At 34.0% G+C, this 18,947-nt stretch overlaps 1 protein-coding gene across 3 annotated transcripts in view; it reads left to right on the plus strand.

The window, feature by feature from the left end:
• Window positions 1-1,412: 1,412 nt before the first annotated feature.
• Window positions 1,413-18,947, plus strand: part of LOC126714096 (uncharacterized) — a 49,502-nt gene continuing 31,967 nt past the window's right edge. For 2 of the 3 annotated variants that reach the window (XM_050414093.1, XM_050414095.1), the window contains exons 1-11: window positions 1,413-1,677; window positions 2,805-2,903; window positions 3,536-3,726; window positions 3,827-3,931; window positions 4,298-4,398; window positions 5,073-5,151; window positions 8,672-8,683; window positions 8,802-8,867; window positions 11,766-11,834; window positions 11,928-11,984; window positions 18,285-18,362. In XM_050414093.1, the coding sequence (XP_050270050.1) occupies window positions 1,560-1,677; window positions 2,805-2,903; window positions 3,536-3,726; window positions 3,827-3,931; window positions 4,298-4,398; window positions 5,073-5,151; window positions 8,672-8,683; window positions 8,802-8,867; window positions 11,766-11,834; window positions 11,928-11,984; window positions 18,285-18,362 (975 nt within the window). In that variant the 5' untranslated portion in view covers window positions 1,413-1,559. The remainder of the gene's footprint in view (window positions 1,678-2,804; window positions 2,904-3,535; window positions 3,727-3,826; window positions 3,932-4,297; window positions 4,399-5,072; window positions 5,152-8,671; window positions 8,684-8,801; window positions 8,868-11,765; window positions 11,835-11,927; window positions 11,985-18,284; window positions 18,363-18,947) is intronic. The other variant, XM_050414094.1, reaches the window with a different exon arrangement.

Genomic DNA, 18,947 nt, shown 5'->3' on the forward strand with positions numbered 1-18,947 from the left:
TGGCCATTAGTTTTTTCATCCGAGCCGCAAGCTTCATATATAGCTTCATCTATAACTCTCTAACGACACAAGTTTGCTTTCGTTGGAATAATGTTTTTGCACACTCTCCAAGCAAAAGACTTAGGGGGTGTTTGGATGGCCTATTTCCATAATTTAATTCTCTGTTTCCATTATTCATAACTCAAAAATGGTGGGACCCATAGCGAGAAGTCTGTTTGGCACCACCATCACTCTGTTTCCATCACTCAATTCTCTGATTTTTCAGTGATGAATTATGGAAACTGAAAATACATTTTAGCTGTTTTCAGTTTTTATAACTCTATGGCATTTTTGTAATTAAACACACATGGAGGACCCACCAGTCATAACTCAGCTGCACCTTTTGACCAATCTACCTTTTTTTTTTTTTTTTCCTGGTTCAGGTTTCTGGGTACTAGGGAAGAAAAAAAAAAAAAAACCTTGGACTGAGTGAAAAATAGTGTGAAAAATATTGAGTAATGGTAATTGAGTGATGGTGCCAAATTGGCGTAGTATTTTAAAGTGATGAGTGATGAGTGACGGAAATTGAGTGATGAAAAATATGCATCTAAACATGGCCTTAATCTTATTAGGCATATGATAAGCCACCCTTGTTTGGCTAAAAGTGCAAGATTAAAAACCTTAAAATCACAAAAGCATAAGCCACCCTCCTCCTCTAGCGTACAAACATTATTCCATCTAAGCCATTTTGTCTTAATTTTCTCATTTGTTTGTCCCCACCAAAAATTTTGAACCATGCTTGTCATCTTATCACATTAAGTACTTTGAAGTTTGAAGACACTCATGGTATACATATGTATTACCTGAGCTAGGAGCCATTGCCTTAACGAGGATCTCCTTTACCACATGGTATAACATCTTTTCTTTCTACCTCAATAATTAATTATCTAGTCTCTCTTGTAGTTATGGAAAAGTGTTGCACTTGGATTCCTCCACCAAAGATGAGAGAACTAGATATGTTTCAGGTTGATACTTAGAAATAACAATTTCTAAGTTTAACTTTTATTATATAGTATGTGATATGATATGATAAAAAAAAAATAGAGTTGAATTCCTTATTTAATACAGACAATTAAAGACAAAGGCCTTGTAGCTGAATTGGCACCTCCCCAGGTACAAAGTGCTTGGGGGTCTAAGGGGGAAATAGTTCGAGTTGCAAAGTTAGCAGCATGTTGTAATTATTTCTCAAAAAAAAAAAAAAAAATACAGACAATTAGACATTGAGTCAAAGAGTAGAAAGTAGAATGATTTTGTTGGAGGTGCAGGTCCAGTCCAGAACGGATCGGGCCAGTGATGGAATCCGGAAATCCGCCCGCTTTTGTTAACAAATGAAACCGCTCAATTATTTCTAGACTGTTAACTTAAAAATAGAGGGTATAACTAATAAAAAAAAAAAAAAAAAAAAATAGAGGGTTTAAAGAACAAAGAAGAAACCCACCCGTAAAACTAAAACCCCACGCCTCTTTCATCAAATTCTCTCTTTCTCTTACTCACACTAAAATCAAAGGTGATAGACAGAGATGACGTTTCTGCGACAAGCCGCGGCTAATTTGGTTAGAAGAATCCGATTCAGTACTTCTCCAACCGCGATGTCTTCAACTCCAACCCGCAATGTCTTCCCTATTCCTTCACTCTCCAGTAAGCATTACGTTTATCTCTTATTTTCCAAACCCTATATCTTACATTTCCTTTCATTACTCGTTCGGAAATGTTTAGTTTTATTATGTTTATGAAAGCCAATTGGGAAAATAATCATGCCTTTTTTTTTTTTACTCAATTCAAGTAAGAGCACGTTGTACACATGCTATTACTCATTGCCTGTCATGTGGTGTGAGGTCGACAGGTTCATACCGGAAGGCCCTTTTTTATTCAGCAAAAAAAAAAAAAAAAAAAAAAAAAATCAATTAGACCATGTTATATGGAGCAGTACCAAGCTTTCTATTGCCAATTTTAAATATAAGGTTCTCAAAACTTATTCTGATCATGCTGTTGATTATTTCATAGTATGTCAAATTTGGTACTAGATGTCATGTCATGTCATGTGTGAAGTGAAGTGGGCTTCTACTTTGCAATCTGCGTTCATTCTTTTGATGCAAATGATATATGTATATATACTCCCTAGAAGTCCTTGCTCTAGTGACTAATGCATCCATATTCAAAGGCTTCTAATAACATTAGGTCAAGAGCCTTGTAGCTCAGCTGACACAAAATGGTCTTTCCAATGGAGTCGTCTAGAGTTCAAATCCCCCTCCCCCAACAATTGAATTATTGAAAAGAAGAAGAGGAAGAAGCTAAGAGTCTTGTAAGTTAGTGGCATTTCTTGGTCTTAGTTATGAGGAGAACCAAGGTTTGAATCCACCGCGTACATGTTGTGCATGTCAATGACTGTTTTAGTGGTCCAGTATTTTTGATTATTATGGTTCATACATACATACATAAACAGTACACAAACAAACAAAGAAAAATGTCTGTTGTTATTAACTATGTTCCCTTTACTTAAGTGGTGCTTTAATAACCTTTATCAATTTCCATAGCATGTGGAATCCTTTTTAAGCATTAGGTTTGTCTGATATCGTTATTGGTATTACCCTGTAAGTGACATTAGTGCTCTTCATTCCTAGTCATTAATGTATTGGTCTCATGAAATTTCGGTTCACTAATTGATTAATTATATTTATTATCTAAGTGATGCTTTTCTGTTCTGAAGTCAGAAATCAGATATTTAGATGTAGTTGTGCTTTTCTCATCATCCCTTATTGCTGCAGGAAAAATGAAATTTTCTTATAAATTTGGTTCTGGAGACTATACTTGGAGCACGAACCAGATGAACCATCATCTATGGATTGTTATATGTGGGAATGCTGGTATACTTCTTTCTCATAGCGTCAGATAGTTGTTAGATCATTTTTTCTTTGACAAGTATATAATTTTATTAGATATGAAGGGAAGATCACATATTAAAGATGTGAATCTATCCCTTCCTAAAGAATACAATCACAGTCAAGAAGCTGATCTCGGATATATAGCCAGTATACCCCATTTTGTTTTCCTTTATATCATTTTTTAAAACAACAGCAACAACAAAGCCTTAGTCCCAAAATTTTGGGGTCAGCTATGAATCCTCATCAAATTAGTTAGGGTCAGACATATGTATTCCTTGTCTCCATTCTACTCTATTTAAAGTCATATTTTTTTTACTCCCTTAAATGACATGTCATTTTTTATTTCTTCTACTAATATGATTTTTGGTTTTCCTATACCTTTTTTTTCGTTCCCTCAACTTGGATAAAATCACTCTTTATATCATTGTTTATTGATTTAATATAATTACTTGTAAAAAAGAAGAAGAAGCTGATTCACGTGTTTTCACATGGGGTTGGCATCCTCTGATGTTGGAGTGTTCCAGTTTCATTTGGGTTTTACACTAACAAAAACTGCTTGCTAATTCAATTGACTATTGGAAAAAATGCTGATGTTATGTTTTTTTGACTTGCAGCAATAATTCTTGGGATAAATGCCAATCCTGTCTTCGCAAAAGATATCTCAACTGAATCAAGTTTTGAAAGTAGCGCTGAAGGGGATGGCATAATTGGATTACGCAAGGTTGAGGATGGCTCTATCATATCAAACATACATACATCTAAATGGAGAATTTTTACGGATAATGGGAGGGATTTCTTCTTGCAGGCAAGCATTTCTAGCATACATGACTTTGTTATTTTCATTACTTTGTTTGCTGTTCTACGTGGTTTTCTTGAACTATCTCATACCTTTTGTTTTCTGTTAGGGAAAAATTGAGGAGGCTGAAAAGTTATTCCTTTCTGCGATACAAGAAGCAAGAGAAGGTTTTGGCGAGAGGGATCCACATGTTGCATCTGCATGCAACAATCTGGTGGGTTCACTATTGAGATACTTCAGATAATCTAGTTGTGTTTCCTTGGTTATTGACATGGTTAAACTTCTCTAAATCCTTTTGTCTACACTATCTTGCTTTGAAGGGTTCAAACTGGTGAATGGTGATCTATATGTAAACTGGATTATATGAGAATACTTCCACCTCCATTTGATAGAGCACTATTGTCAATTGTTAGAACTATCTTGAAGAAATTAATGCTGGGAATTTTCTTCAGTCAAATAAGTATTAAGACAACAAATATTTTTTATTAATTATTATTTATGAAAAAAATGTGTCTATCTACTTTATATTCAGGGCTCTTATTTGACAAAAAGTCACAGTTCCTTACTGTTCTTGTTTCAGGCGGAGCTGTATAGAGTTACGAAGGCATTTCATAAAGCAGAACCATTGTTTTTGGAGGCCACAAACATACTGGAGGAATCATTTGGTCCTGAGGATATACGGTATAGCATATGTTCGTGATTATTACTTATTAAAGAAAAATGATGTACCAGGAATACATATGGAGGAAAAAGATGTAGAATAGCTTGGTTTGGTAGTTAGTGAATCCTTTCTCTATAGAGAATTCACTTGACTTATAATTTGCTGATTGTTAAATTGAACTTTGAGTGCCATAACTCTAAGGCAATGCCGTTTTTATTACTTTGCTTTCTTTAATTTTATTACAAATTTTTTAAAGCAAAACGTTGTCTAGCCATAAATAGAAGCTACAAGAATACAAAACCAAAATACACTCAAACTAAAAATTTTCATGTAACGAATGAAAGTTTTGATTTATATAACTATTTAGAATTACAAGATTTGTTAATGATTTTCTGTGTGAACTAAACAATAGAAAATGTTTACCAGCTCATTTTTTGGGTTGCAACCAAATATAGAAATTGTTTTTCAGGAAATGAATTATTTTCCAGAAAATGTGTTTAGCTGAAACAAATGGAGCGCTAGTTGTGAATTCTTTCCATCTACATTGCTTCAATGCTCACGAATGTAGTTTGATGATTTGTTCGCTCCAATCAGAAGCATTAGTTCCGATAGGCTAGATAATTGAGCAATTGTCTTCTTCAATATGTTGCATTACCAATGCTAATCTGAGCACTGTAACCTGTTGTCAATACAGTGTGGGAGCTGCTCTTCACAACCTTGGGCAGTTATATCTTGTGCAGCGAAAGTTGGAAGAAGCTCGTGTCTGCTATGAGGTAATGAAATAATTATGTTTGATCTCTATTACATCTTGAGTTTATTAATTTATTTTTATTTTTATTTTTTGTTTAGTAATCAGTGCATCAACTAAGAAGTCATAATTGCAAGTGCTTAGCTGTCTCATATTTCTGAATGTATCAGTAAATATATGTGTTGGATAATTGGATTCCTTCATATTTATATGCAATGGATGCATATTTGGAGTTGGTTTTCAGACCTCATAAATGTCTTCATTGATGTGGAATGAGGCAAGAATCCCTTAACAGCATTTGCATCAGTTCTTGTATAATAGAAAAAGGACCGCATTTTAGCCAACCAAATTCAAAATTCACCTATATCAGGCCATGCAAAGTTGAGTAAAAATACATGGTTGTTATAGTAACCGTGTAAATTCATATTGGCATTATTCATTTTGCATTTAGTTATTTATTTTTTCTTTCTGCATCCCGAGGATGAAGGAAGAGTGGATGGTGGTTGCTGTGTATGAAGAAAGAGAAACAATTAAAAAATCAAGAAAAATTGATATTTTAATAAAATATAGTGTAAAATAAATAATCTAAATGTGGGGTGTTTTGAAAAGTGAGTATGTAAAATAGAAAAAGTAAGATCTTATGCTAAAATATACATGAATTTTTGTATGAGCTGATGCGAATGCTCTAATATGGTTCACTTTTTTTGGGTTGATGATTAGAGCTGTGGTATTGGGCAAGTTGTGTTGTAGAGAGTTTGTTTGGTTTAAATATATATATATGTATGTATATATTTTCATAGGTAATAAGACTTTTATTGAAAAAAATTGAAAATCATGTTCACGATGGTGAACACTTTGAACAAGAAACAAAAACAATATAATCAAGAACTAAAGGAAATGGAGACTAAGAATTCAGATAAAGAAGTACAATTTGCACACCCCCAAATACAAGCCCAATGACATACCAAAGAGGAGAGATTTTAGATAATCTAATGTTCTCTCCTTGTCTTCGAAAATGTGGGTATTGCGTTTCTGCCAAACTAACCACATTAAACATGCTGGGACTATATTCCAAATGGTTGAAAGATGCTTTCCAAACCAATTTCTCTAGATAAAGAAAAAAGAGTTGACTAACCTCGGAATTACCCACTGGATCGCAAACATTGCAAAAGCTTCACACTGTAAGGTGTGAGAAAACTTACAATGGAGAAGAAGGTGATCCATTGATTCCCTATCGCAGCAGCATAAACAACACCTATTAACCAAAGACTGCCATCTCTTAACAAGATTATCAATAGTGAGTATCCTATCATTAGCTGTTGTCCATAAGAAGAAAGACACCCGTTTAGGCACCTTTGCACACCAAATGCACTCCCAAGGAAATTCATCAGTGTTAGGACCAGATAATAGCTTATAAAAAAAGCGCACATCAAATACTCCAGACGTAGTCAGTCTTCAGACTAGGTGATCATCCTCTTCACCCCTTGGTATAGAGGAATAAATAAGCTCAAAAAAGGAATAAATAGTGTTTGCCTCCCAATCTTGAGGATCATGACAGAAAAGTAAATTCCAGCTCCTACTACCTCCTTCTGAATCTCCTTCTGAAGTAGATACTACCAAGTCAGAGACCCATGCTTCTTTAGATAAGAGCAAGCAAACATAGCAGGAAAGAGTTCCTTCAAAGGAATAGGCCCACTCCATGGATCATGCCAAACACTAACACGGCAACCCTCCCCCATGTTATCAATGGTTTTAAATTACTATTTCATTTTCTGTTTTACGTTATGCCTTATCTTATTCCATCTTATTTTAACTTTTTTCCAGCTGCTCTGATATGTTAAATAAATTTTTCTGGTCATAGTCATGATAATTTTTATGACAAATACAACAAGAAGGTAATGGGATGCACACAAGATACATGGACACAGAATATGCCCGTAGACATCCTTAATTGTGAAAACCAGAGGAATTTCATGGCACCTAACTATCTACAGTGCTCATTGACCTTAGTGTAGTGCTTTGCTATCCGTGACCTTCTTCTTCTGTGCTCATTGATCTTAGTGTAGTGCATAAAATGTGAAAATCTTACACTTTAGTCTTGGAAGGTAAACTTCACCCAGAAGCTAGAAGTCTTAATCACTGTAGCAAATTGCTACATATGTTATGTTATAGAGTAGCATCATTTATTTTGTAATATCTTATCCCAAGCCCAGATAAAGAGAGAGGTTATGGTGGGTTGATAATGATTGCCAACTTAAAACATTTTTCACATCTTATAAACATGGATCCTAGGACATTTCTCTTGATAGGGACAAGCTGCATAAAAGGACCATATAGCTGACCTTACTTAATTGAGTTTAGTGGATAAAAAAAGACTAGAAAGTGCTTGGCATATAGAACATTTTGAAGTACTAGAATATTAAAATACATCTTAAGCCAAACGAATGGTAACCTTTCAAGATTTCTGTATGGTTGGCAATGTTAATGTGATGCATTACATCATCATGGCATGTCAACTACCTCAGTGGACTGCTGATGATGCTTATAGGTGAAGGCCTGGTTAGTTAACAGAGAATCACATCGCATGATTTCTTGGCAAAATAGTTAGAAAGAGCTTTTGAGGAAAGTGATTGTTGAGGTAGTTTGAGTGGAGTTAAAAGTGCCTGGTCCAAATGGATATACCTCTGCATTCTTTCAAACTTGCTAGGATGTAGTCAAGGATGATATCATGAATCTTTCATGAATTCCATGAGCTCTTTATGTTGAAAGCAGCGTTAATGCTTTATTCATTGTTCTTATTCCCACAAAATCTAGTCCTGTGGAGGTATAAGATTTTCAACCTATTAGCCTTATTAACGAGGTCTATAAGATCATTACCTATGTTCTAGCAAATAGGTTGACAATGGTTTTAGAGAATATCATCTCAAAATAAGAAAATTCCTCTATTAAAGGTATACAGGTTCTTGATTCAGTTTTAATTGCAAGATAGAAAAATTAAATCGGGAGTCTCAGGTGTTTTGAATTACTGGACCTTCTAAATTTGAGATGTATTAAATGAGTATCACAGTATCTATTTTTTTACTTTTTGTTTTTTGGGATTCCTTTTACAGCCTTTTAAGTATTTGTTCATCTTTAGTGGCTTTCTTACCTGTCAACATTGGTTGCTTTATAATCTCAAGCTGTTGATTATGAATACAAAATTTTACGTCTTTGGTGTCTTCCAGACTTTTATCTCATATCATCACTGGCTCAGATATTTTGGGGGATTCACATTGAATTAATTCATTTTGGGCATTGATTTTTTGTTCATTAACAAAGTTGACTGAACTGATTTAATAATTTTGTGATCTGTAAATGCACATTTATGGGATACTTGTTTTTTTCATGCACATGTTTCTGACATGCAACCCACATAATTTCTGAACCATGTGTGTGTATATATATATTTATTTATTCTCTATATTTTGACTGATAATTTAGTATTATTTTTACTGACAACTTGTGCTGCTGTTTCTCTCTTGGTTGTCTGATGGTTCTCTTGACAGCGTGCTCTAAAGGTATGAACCAGAAATATGCTTTGCAACATGTTCCTTTTCAGTTTTACCCATTCATGTAGTTCTTGTGTTATATTCTCAATATCAAATTGTCATGCACTCCAACCTTGTAATCTTTCAGATTGAGGGGCGTGTTCTGGGATATGGCCATACAGACTATTCTGATACTATGTATCATCTTGGAATGGTAATTTTTTAAAGCCATGTGTTATACTATTGTTTGTGTTGCATTCTTGTTCTATGCTTTTGTCTGGAAAGAGAAATTCTTGTGCTGCTCTGGTGTTCTCTGCTCCAGGAGTGGGATCCAAGCTGAAATAAATAATTTTATTGTTATTCTTTTCCTCATAAACTGTGCATTTAATATTCTTTTCTTGAGTTATGTTCATTTGTGTTACTCTGATGTTCTCTGCTCCAAGAGAGGGATCCAAGTTGATAGATTTTAATTTTATTGTTATTCTGTTCCTCATCAAGTGTAAGTGATGTGCACTTTCATTAATGACAAAAAAGAACGTGTAGCACCCTTATAAATGGGGTGTCTATAGGTGTAAACCCAATATTACAAAAAACAAAACAGTGAAATCTTAGCATCTATAAAACATCAAGAAAACAAATTGAAGAATATATTTTTAAGAGATGTTCTCAAAGTATATTAGATAATTTGTTGGGGATGAGAGTTGCATTGGAGTTTGATTTTTGGCACGATGTATTGTGTAGAGATGTGACACTTAAAGATATCTGCCCTTATTTGTTTCCTCTTGCGGTGAATAAAGATGCCACTATAACAGGCAAATGAATAAATTTATCTTGAATTGTGGATCTCAAACCAACAAAGATTCCGTGCAAAATCGGACCCCACCTTTTCTTTGTGGATCTTAAACCAAAGAGAAATCAGCTTTCACAATCAACACTCCATTACCTAATACCGTTTCCCATTGAAGAAGTCATTTAACAAAAGTGGAGTTATCCCCTTATCCATGCAGGCATTTTAATCTGAGCCACAACAGCTGAAAAGAGCAAACGATAAGATGGTAAAAGGTCCTAGTATGGATGCTCAAACTTTAGCCCTTTGTTATGGCAATGACCTGGGTACAGAATCTGGACCTGAGGAGGCATTGACATATCCCAAGAGCAAACAGAGACCAAATTGTGGAAGTAGCAATAAAAAAATTCTGAGGATGACCAAGCCTTGGTATGCAGAGATGAAGAACCACCAAATGCACATGGGAAAGAAAATGGAACAGTGGAAGCTCGGACAGATAAATTTTCCCTCCAAAAATGATATCAAAGCATACAGTAAGGTGGAACATGAACAAGGGTAGTGAGAGATGGCTATGCTACAGTGGAGTGGCTGGATTTGTACGTTCTGAGGAGCTTGTTTTGTCTGATTTTGATAGGAAATTGGCCATGAAGACATGATGCGAGGCCCTAATCTGTTTTATTTATTTATTTATTTTATTTCTTATATAGCCATGTAATGTAATTGCCTTATTCTATTCAAATAAAATAAACTAAATTAAATTGACCTTCTCTTCGAGCCTCCTGCAAATCACTATGTTTTTGGACTTGCTTTGTTAGTTCTATTTATATTTAATAGTGAATATGTATTGGATCCATTCATAAGAGAGTGACTAAATTTTACACTGGCCATCAACCTACAACAACCCTCCTCTTTTACTGAATTAATCACCATCTACCCTTGGGCCAGCCAGCCAACAAACCCCCCCCCCCCCCCCCCCCCCCCCCCCTTTCTCTATTATTAACTGACAACCAGCCACCCCTCTACTCTAAAGTGAAAACAGCTAGTCACCCTTTCTGACCTCTTAGTGCTGGCAGTCATCCACTTATTTTGACTTCTCGGATCTGCCATCTGTTCTCTTTAATTTCAGTTTTGACTTATGGTGTTGACAGCCAGCCTAGCTGTAACTATTAGCTAGTTTATTTCCTAGTAGTTAAGGATTATAAATAGGGGTGACAATTTCTGTTTGTGTATCAGGTTTGTGTCGTGTCAACTCAAGAGTATCTGATTATATGGGTCAATACTAACCCAACATGTTTATTAAATGGGTCAAGATTCCTCAACCCTAACACGACGACCCATTTATTAAATAGGTCAATCGTGTCGACTAATTTATTAGATTTATCAAAATGAAAAAAAATATTTATGAAAAAACAAACAAATAATTTTTTAAAAAAATTTAAAATTAAGAACTAATGAGTAATTACATCACAAATAATCATTTAAAACTAAAGCATATCTCAATATTACAAATAATCAATCACAATATGTCAAAGAAAGTAAACCACAACAACTAATAAGTTTATATACCTAGTAAAATGTCATTTAATTAAACGGATCAAACGGGTTCTATAGATTGAACACTAACTTAACCCGTTTATTAAAAGGGTCAGTCTTGTCGACCCGAATATGACACGAACCCAATAAGTCTCAACCCATTACGTGCTAATTTCGTGTCGTGTCGTGTCGGGTTCGTTGGTTATGTCCAATTTTGCCACCCCTAATTATAAAGAGGCTTGTTAGGTAAGAGAAGAATCAGTTTTTTGATGAATTTATCTTAGTTTCAGATCTGGACAGAAACCCTGTTTCTCTAGTTTTCTCTGTAATTCCTGCTTTGATTCTTCATTCTAATGCAATTCTATTTCAGTTCTCAATTATTTGATCTTGATTTCCATCATTTACTCAGGCTTGGGTCTGACAGTGAACTGAATATATATATGGCACTATGCACAAGCACAGGCGGAGTTATTAAACAGTGTAAATGCAAGATATAAATTCAGATCAAAATAAGGCTCTTTTTACAAAAGGGATCAATCTGCCATATCATTTCACATCTCCTAAGTAAATATGGTTTGGACAATGCCCAAGCAAGTGTTAGAATGTATATTAGGTTGACATACTATTTTTGTTTGGGGGGAAAGTGTCCTACACGACATAGGTCACATGAATGTTTCACTTGTGACGCAGTTTCGGTTTTATTATGTTAATCTAACCATGTTGCTTCTGTTTTCTTGTATATTCTTATTTGTTATTTATTTCTCTCATTAATGTGTATATCTTAATGTACAGGTGCTATATCTGCAAGGAAAGGAGAAGGATTCTGAGGCTCTAATTCAGGATTCCATTAGGATACTAGAGGTACATCATTATTTACTTGAAAGTAGTAGTAACTGTGGCCATTTTTCTGTCTTGGCCCTCCTTCTTACTGTGAAGTTTTGTTTGACCATGTAGGAAGGTGGCCAAGGGGAATCTTCTGTTTGTATCAAGAGATTACGATATCTTGCTAAGGTTGTTCCTCGCACCTTCATTCTCATTAGTTTTGGATCGACTGAAAGGTGTCATCTAGATGATCTTCTCCAGACATTATACTGACCCTATGCTAGAATGTGTAGTAAAATGAAATTTGTGAATATTTGGGTCTTTGTTTGTGCTCGACTTGTAAGGTGAAAGCGATCTAGAACACCATTTTGGAGAAAGTGGAGAGACATCTGGCAGGTTGGAAGACAGTTATATTTATCCAAGTGAGGTAGAATTACTTTAATAAAAAACACTTAATCTAATCAACCTTCCTATTTCTTTTTTTTATTCTCTATTCTAGTGAGTGTAGCTTGCCAGATCGAGAAGTTGCAATGTGAAAAATTATGGAGAGGTAAGACGATGAGTTTAAATTTCATCTAGTTCAATGAAACAAAATCAGTGAACCAATTTAATGCAGTGGCTTGGGTATTATTTGATCTTGTTTAATCAAGCTCCATTGGGGAAATGACTATAGAGATATGCTATGGAGAGAGGTTTTCTGGAGAAGGATGGTGGATAAGAAGTATGGTAGTGTGTGGTGAGTAGAATATTGTCAATGGTCCAAATGGTGATATTTATGGAAATGTACAAGTAGAGAGTGAGGAAATTATTCTCAGTCCCACTAGTTTTTGAACTGGGTGTGGGTACTCGTGTCAAGTTTTGGCATGATTTATGATTATGGAGATCAAATAATCAAGGAGAATTTTTTGGAGTTGTACTATATGGTGAGAAATAAGGAGGCTTTAGTGGCAGATCTCATGCAACACTAATGGTATACTCGTTGGGATATCAGTTTGGTTAGAGCTGTACAGGACTGGGAATTGGTGTCCCTAGCCTCCTTTTATGGATTTCTTGTATTGTACCAGGTCGGAAGGAATGGAGAGGATAAATTATGTTGAAAGTTGATGCAGCACAAAGTTTGCAAGAGTATGAAAAAAGCAAAGGAAATACATAACAAACCTTGGGCTTCACCACCTAAGGTTGCTTGGGATTTCAAACCAAAGTTTTATTAATTCATCATAAGTTGTTTTCAATAGTAAAAAGTAAAAACTTTGGGCCTTTTAAATAGGTTTCCAAAGTGCATGAAACATGGAAAGAAAATAAATTAAGAATGAGATTACTTCACATATGGAAGTAAAATTAAATAGCAATAAATCTTGCTAATTGCATCAATCAACATCAATTAAGATCAATAGGGGGGGGGGGGGGGGGGGGGGAGGATGTGGGATTATTCAGGAGTTGAGTTCAAATACCATTTGGTTGGGTAAGATACAGTATGCTCTCCTATTGCTAATGTAGGATTGGGTGTAAGGAAGATAGGAACCTTCGATAAAGTTTTATTGGAGAAATAGTTATGGTGCTTTGGGACAGAAGATACAAATTTATGGTGGCAGGTAATAGCTATGAAGAATGGTGAGGCTTGGAGCAGATGGACATTGAAACCTGTTTGAGGGACTCATGGTTTTCAAAGGAAAGCCAGGTGCTCATTTAGATGCATGGGCCCCAGGCTAGTTGGGATCCTCTGTAGGCTAATCTAAGTTATTTATGATTCAGTCTTGTTTTTAATTTTAATTTAACTTGTATGCTGCTGGTTTTATTTTATTTTAGTGCTCCCAAATATATCTGAGCCATGGTCTTGATTTTCTGGACATTAACAGCAATAGAGGCTTGCGGGTTAATTTACTTTGAGATGGGATAGGTTACCTTAGTGCCTGCTTTGTGTCGCCTTGAACTTAATTTTGCTAGTCACTTTCTATAAACAAAAAAATAATTAATTAGCTTAATTTTTTTTTATAGTTTCTAGTTTTAAAGTCATAATCCTAGTAAAATTTGAAGTTACCTATGATAATGGGATGGAGGGTGAGGTCATGGGTTCAAGACTTATTGGGTGAGTGTGTAACTTATTGATAATAATAAATAAAAAAATTTGGAGTTTCCAGCAGTTTATATGGGGCATGCTTCAGTGTGTAGCCATTTGGAATGCATTAGGGTTGGTTGGGAGAGGTTTTCTGGTTTTGTTAAGTATGTTGTTGGACTAGTAGGAGTGTACATTTTTTGCATGATGCTTCATGTGGAAGTCTTAAATGAGCTTTTCCCTGATTTTGTTTTTTGCTTGGTAGTTGAGGATAAAGATGTTTTTGTTTATCCTTTAAGGAGTACTCAGGATGATGAGGAAATGGCGTTTGAAATTTCAGATCTTTTCATGGTTTCTAGGATGGGAATTTTAATCTGTTTACTCTTTTTGTGATCTCTTGTATTCTAATTTTCTATTGGGTGAATAGAATGAAAAAAATGTTTTGGAAGCTGAATGTCAGTGGGAAAATTGGTATCTGTTCTTTTTATGAGGCATTGAGAGGGTCTGGTTGTGCGTAGTTCCCTTGGAAGAGTACTTGACAGTTGACATAGTGTCCTCACAAGTGTTGACTTTTTTTTAAAACAGCTGCCTTGGGAAAATTCTAGCTGTTGATGACCTCATTGAGGATAATTTCTGTTAGAATAGTGGTTAAAGGATTAAATTCGCCATTACCTAACATCTTGTACTTTTGGGACAAGTGGTAATTTATTATGACTTTAGAGCCTTATTTTATCTCACTCTGTTGTTGCCATTGGTGGTCTGCCACTACCAATTTTGTGTTACCCATTTCCAGTGACCACACCCGTCATATTTTCCAAACTTTGGTGTCCATCCCATAAAAACCCTATACACTTTCCCGTAGACAACACAGTATTAGAGTAGGTGGTCCTAGTTCGAATCTTGTCTCCACTCTACTTATCATTTAAAAAACTTAAAATCCCACTTGTTGGGTCCCACTTATTTAAGAGTGTTAGAATAATGGTTAGATTAGTGTTGTTAAAAGCGCACTTAAAGCTCCAAAGCTTGAAACCCCAAGGTCTCAGTGCTTTGCTTGGTTGAAGCAAAGCTCATTTAATGAAGCACGCCTTAGGCACACTTTTTTGGTGCTTTTTGAAGATGCAAAAAGCACGCTTAAGTGCTTTTTTTTCTTTTTTGCTAAAAAAATATAAATGATTAAATTAACTCTTTGATCTTAAAGGAAATGACATGGACATTGATTTAATAAACAAACATTGTTCTTAAGGTGTTGTATCACTCAAACAATTTTTTGTTTACAATGCATGAACAAGGATAATTTACTATTCTTATGGTTTTCGATCTTTGCCTTTTGGATTTATTTTCATTGAACCATATACTTCTTTTGATTGTAGCTATTTTGGTTATGTATTTCTATAAAGTACAAGAGAATTATACAAATTTTTTTATTTAAACTTTCTATGAGTAGATTATTATCAAATTGTTGTCCATTAAATTTAATAATTGTTTTTAGTTTTACTATATAAAATTTTTAAGAAATTGAAATAATGTATATAAAATTTGAACTTACAAATTGTACAATCTATTTTTATCTAATTAGCAAAATACATCACTATTTTGACTTTATTAACTTTTTTTTTTATTATATTCTATTTACCTTTTTATTGGAAATTATTATATAATAAATTTGAAAAATTTGCGCTTTACTTCAATCAGTTGCACCCTTGCTCTTTGCACCTAGGCTCCAAGAGGCTTGCATGCTTAAGTGTGCTTAATGCTTTTACCAACACTGGGCTAGATTATTAAATTCATAATTTTCTAATAGTTTGAGTTTTTGGGAAAAAATAGTAATTTATCAGTGTTTATAATTGAGCTTAAATCTTTATTTTTGAAATCTTTTATATGAATGGTGCTTGCCTTTGGTGTTATTGTTATTTCTTTTTTCGTAGAATTTATTGGTCTATTAGATTTTAGATTGAACTTCTTAGGTTAACCTTTTGGATGCATACTGTATGCATGAGGATTCCCTTTCTGATATGAAAACAGATTCTTATTTTACCACTCCCTCCGTTCATATTGCTGGTCATGTGTTTAAAATTTAACCTTTTTTACTTTTTATTTTTTTACCTATAAAAAAAAAAATCTAACTTTTTAAGGGTACATCATTTCATGCATTATCTTTCAAATAAAAAGGTCCAAGTTTTCCTTAATTTAAACTCTAGTCAATATATTGACTTTTTGGATAAAATAAAGGGTAAGCTAGGAAATGTATCAATGCTGAATATATTGACTTTTCAAAGAGGACTACATTTTGGAACATACCAATTTGGAATAGAGGACAAACAATTTGGGACGAAGGGAGTATTATTTATTTTCTTCTAACTTAATAATGTCTATTTTGTTAAATTAAATTTTCTATAATAGTAGCCGGTGTGTCCCATGTGATGCACAACTACATTTGTGAGAACGATTTAGTAGCATTTGTTGCCCATCATTTGTGAGAATGCTATCTCTCTATATCACGGATAATCTTTTCTTGTATTTGATGATATGTCTCCTTTGGCATGCAAGCTTTGCGGCCTCCATTTTCAAATTGTTTTGGGTTTTTTGTCCCCCCTTAAAAAAAAAAAAACTTTTCTCAAAGTATTCGAGGATTTTGTTCTTGTTTCAAAAAATCAATTTGGGGCCTACCATCACTTCCTTGTAAACCATTTTTTATATCTTCTACCACATGATGTTTTCAGTGCTAAATGAAATACATATTGAAGCCTAATGATGTTGATCTTGTGGATGAGCAACTCAATACTTTTACTCTCTTTTTTGTTTCAAAAGCACAATTGTTTAATTGCCGATTGTCCCCAAAACTTAACCATAATGGTGAATTTAATCATTTAACAATTCTACCACTCCCCTTTGCATATATTTAATCGTTTAACCATAATTGTTAGGAAATGGTGAATTTAATCATTTAACCATAATTCTACCTCCTCTCATCATGTGTGGGCATAAACTTACCCTTAATAAGTGGGGCCTAATATATGAGATTTTAATATTTGAAATGGGAGGTAGAATGGAGACTGGAATCGAATTCAAGGTCTCATACTTTGATACTATATTAAATTATTGATTGTCCCAAAAACTTAGGTTGTTAGGAAATTATGAATTTAATCATTTAACCATAATTCTAACAACAATATTAGCAAAGATGGGTGATAATTGAGTTTGTTTGGCATTAGTTTTAGCTTTTAGCTTTTATGTAACTTTTTAAAACGTCATTTTTTTCTGCTTTTTCTCATTTTTTCAAGGTAAAAAGTATACTTTAGCACACTTTCAGCATAAAGTTTTCAACAAAAAACTAGATAAGCTGTACCCAAACGGACACAATATATCTACACAAACTATTTCAAAGGAACAAAATACTTTGGAATTTAACACGCCTCTCAGAAAGGGAAGCCAAAGTATAGTAAGAAAAATTATGGAAGATTAAATTCTCAACACAGAGGAAACCAAAATATAAAAAATATTTGCTATGATAGGGAATAGACCTGTGTTATAACTCCTATTTAATGGAGAAAGCCCTTAGTTTGCTTTCTTGGATTTACACAATGCTTTTAGACGTAGGTTGGTCAATCTATTTTTGCCATGGGAAGAGGTACTTAGCAGCCAAATATGAGCACCATGGCCTTTTCTTTTCCGTTGGAAATCTTCATAGCCACTTCATAAGTAAGAAGGGCTGGCTTGGTTGAAGTCCACCTTCTTCGTTAAGGTGATTGAAAAAATCCAGACCATAAAAAAGATTTCATTTTTTGTATGGGATGTTAGTAAGGATGAACATGATGAGGTCTTATTGCATTACTTTTTTTTTGAAAATGAAAATTCAAGCATATCTATCTCAATCTTGTGGCAATTTCCTCTTCAAATCACATCAAGATGAACTTGTAGTTTGTTTCCTCTCTTAGCTTTAACACACTGGCTATTAGTTTTGCTTTCTTAGCATTTACATAATTGGCTTGGCATTTACACATTATTTTGGGATTTTTTTCTACAAAGGATATATATATATATATATATCATGCTAAGTGGTTCCCATAAATGTTATTAAAATTAAAATAAATTGTTAAATTTTTGTTTAGGTGGAAGGTTAAATGGATACATTCATTTTAAGCTTCGCTTAGGTGGAAGGGTAAAAAGTGACACATTAAAAGTAATTAGAAGAAGATGAGTGGAAGGCTAAATGAAAAAGTTCTCTAAGAATGCGCCACGTGGCAGCACCTTATGCTCTCACATGTGTATTAACAATTGTGATTTTTCTTTTGATGCCTGCTTGAAACTAGTTTATGTTTGTGCCACTTGCATTTAGATTATTCTCTACATTGTTCAGTTTCTATTCTTGATCTTCTGTTTAAGTCTATTTATGGTTTTTCTTGCTTTTGAATTTTATTATTTTGGTTTCTACCTAGATTTATCTGAAGTCTAATCGTCCCACAGAAGCTGAGAATTTGCAGAGAAAGATACTGCATATAATGGAATTATCAAAGGTTTAATTTCTTTTCTTTTTCCTCTTTTTGTATATACTATATTTTGATTCTGTGCTGCTAAAGTCTCTCACTTGATATTTCATTGTACTTAAATATTTTAGACAAAGGTTGCATGGTATTCTTAAGGTTTGAAATTTAGATTGTTGCATTTAGCTTAGTATTTCTTTTCGCATGAGATCTTTTTTAATTGTTTTGATAAATTTAAGATTCTATTAGAAAAAAAAGGGCAACCCTAGAATATGAGAAGTATACAAGAGATACATAGAAAAGAAGGAAAAAGCCAAGATCTAAAATTATAATTAGATTAAAAAAAATCCAAAATGGAGGAAGAAGCAAAACCCCAAATCTGATAATCACACTATGAAACATAGGTTAAGACAATAAACAATAGTGGATAATTATTTTGGTTTTATGTCAGAGTGGTCTACTATGGAAGTAATTCTCTTATTCAGATGTTTGAAGGAGAAATATAGAGAAGCCTGTAAAGATTTTCATATGATTTTATTTTCCTAGAGAAAGCTTTTGATAGAGAGCTTAGAGAGGTTATATGGTGGATTTTAGAAAAGAGAGTTCTTTAACATTTAT

The sequence above is a fragment of the Quercus robur genome, chromosome 2, assembly GCF_932294415.1.
Source record: "Quercus robur chromosome 2, dhQueRobu3.1, whole genome shotgun sequence".
In the NCBI taxonomy this organism is placed as follows: Eukaryota; Viridiplantae; Streptophyta; class Magnoliopsida; order Fagales; family Fagaceae; genus Quercus; species Quercus robur.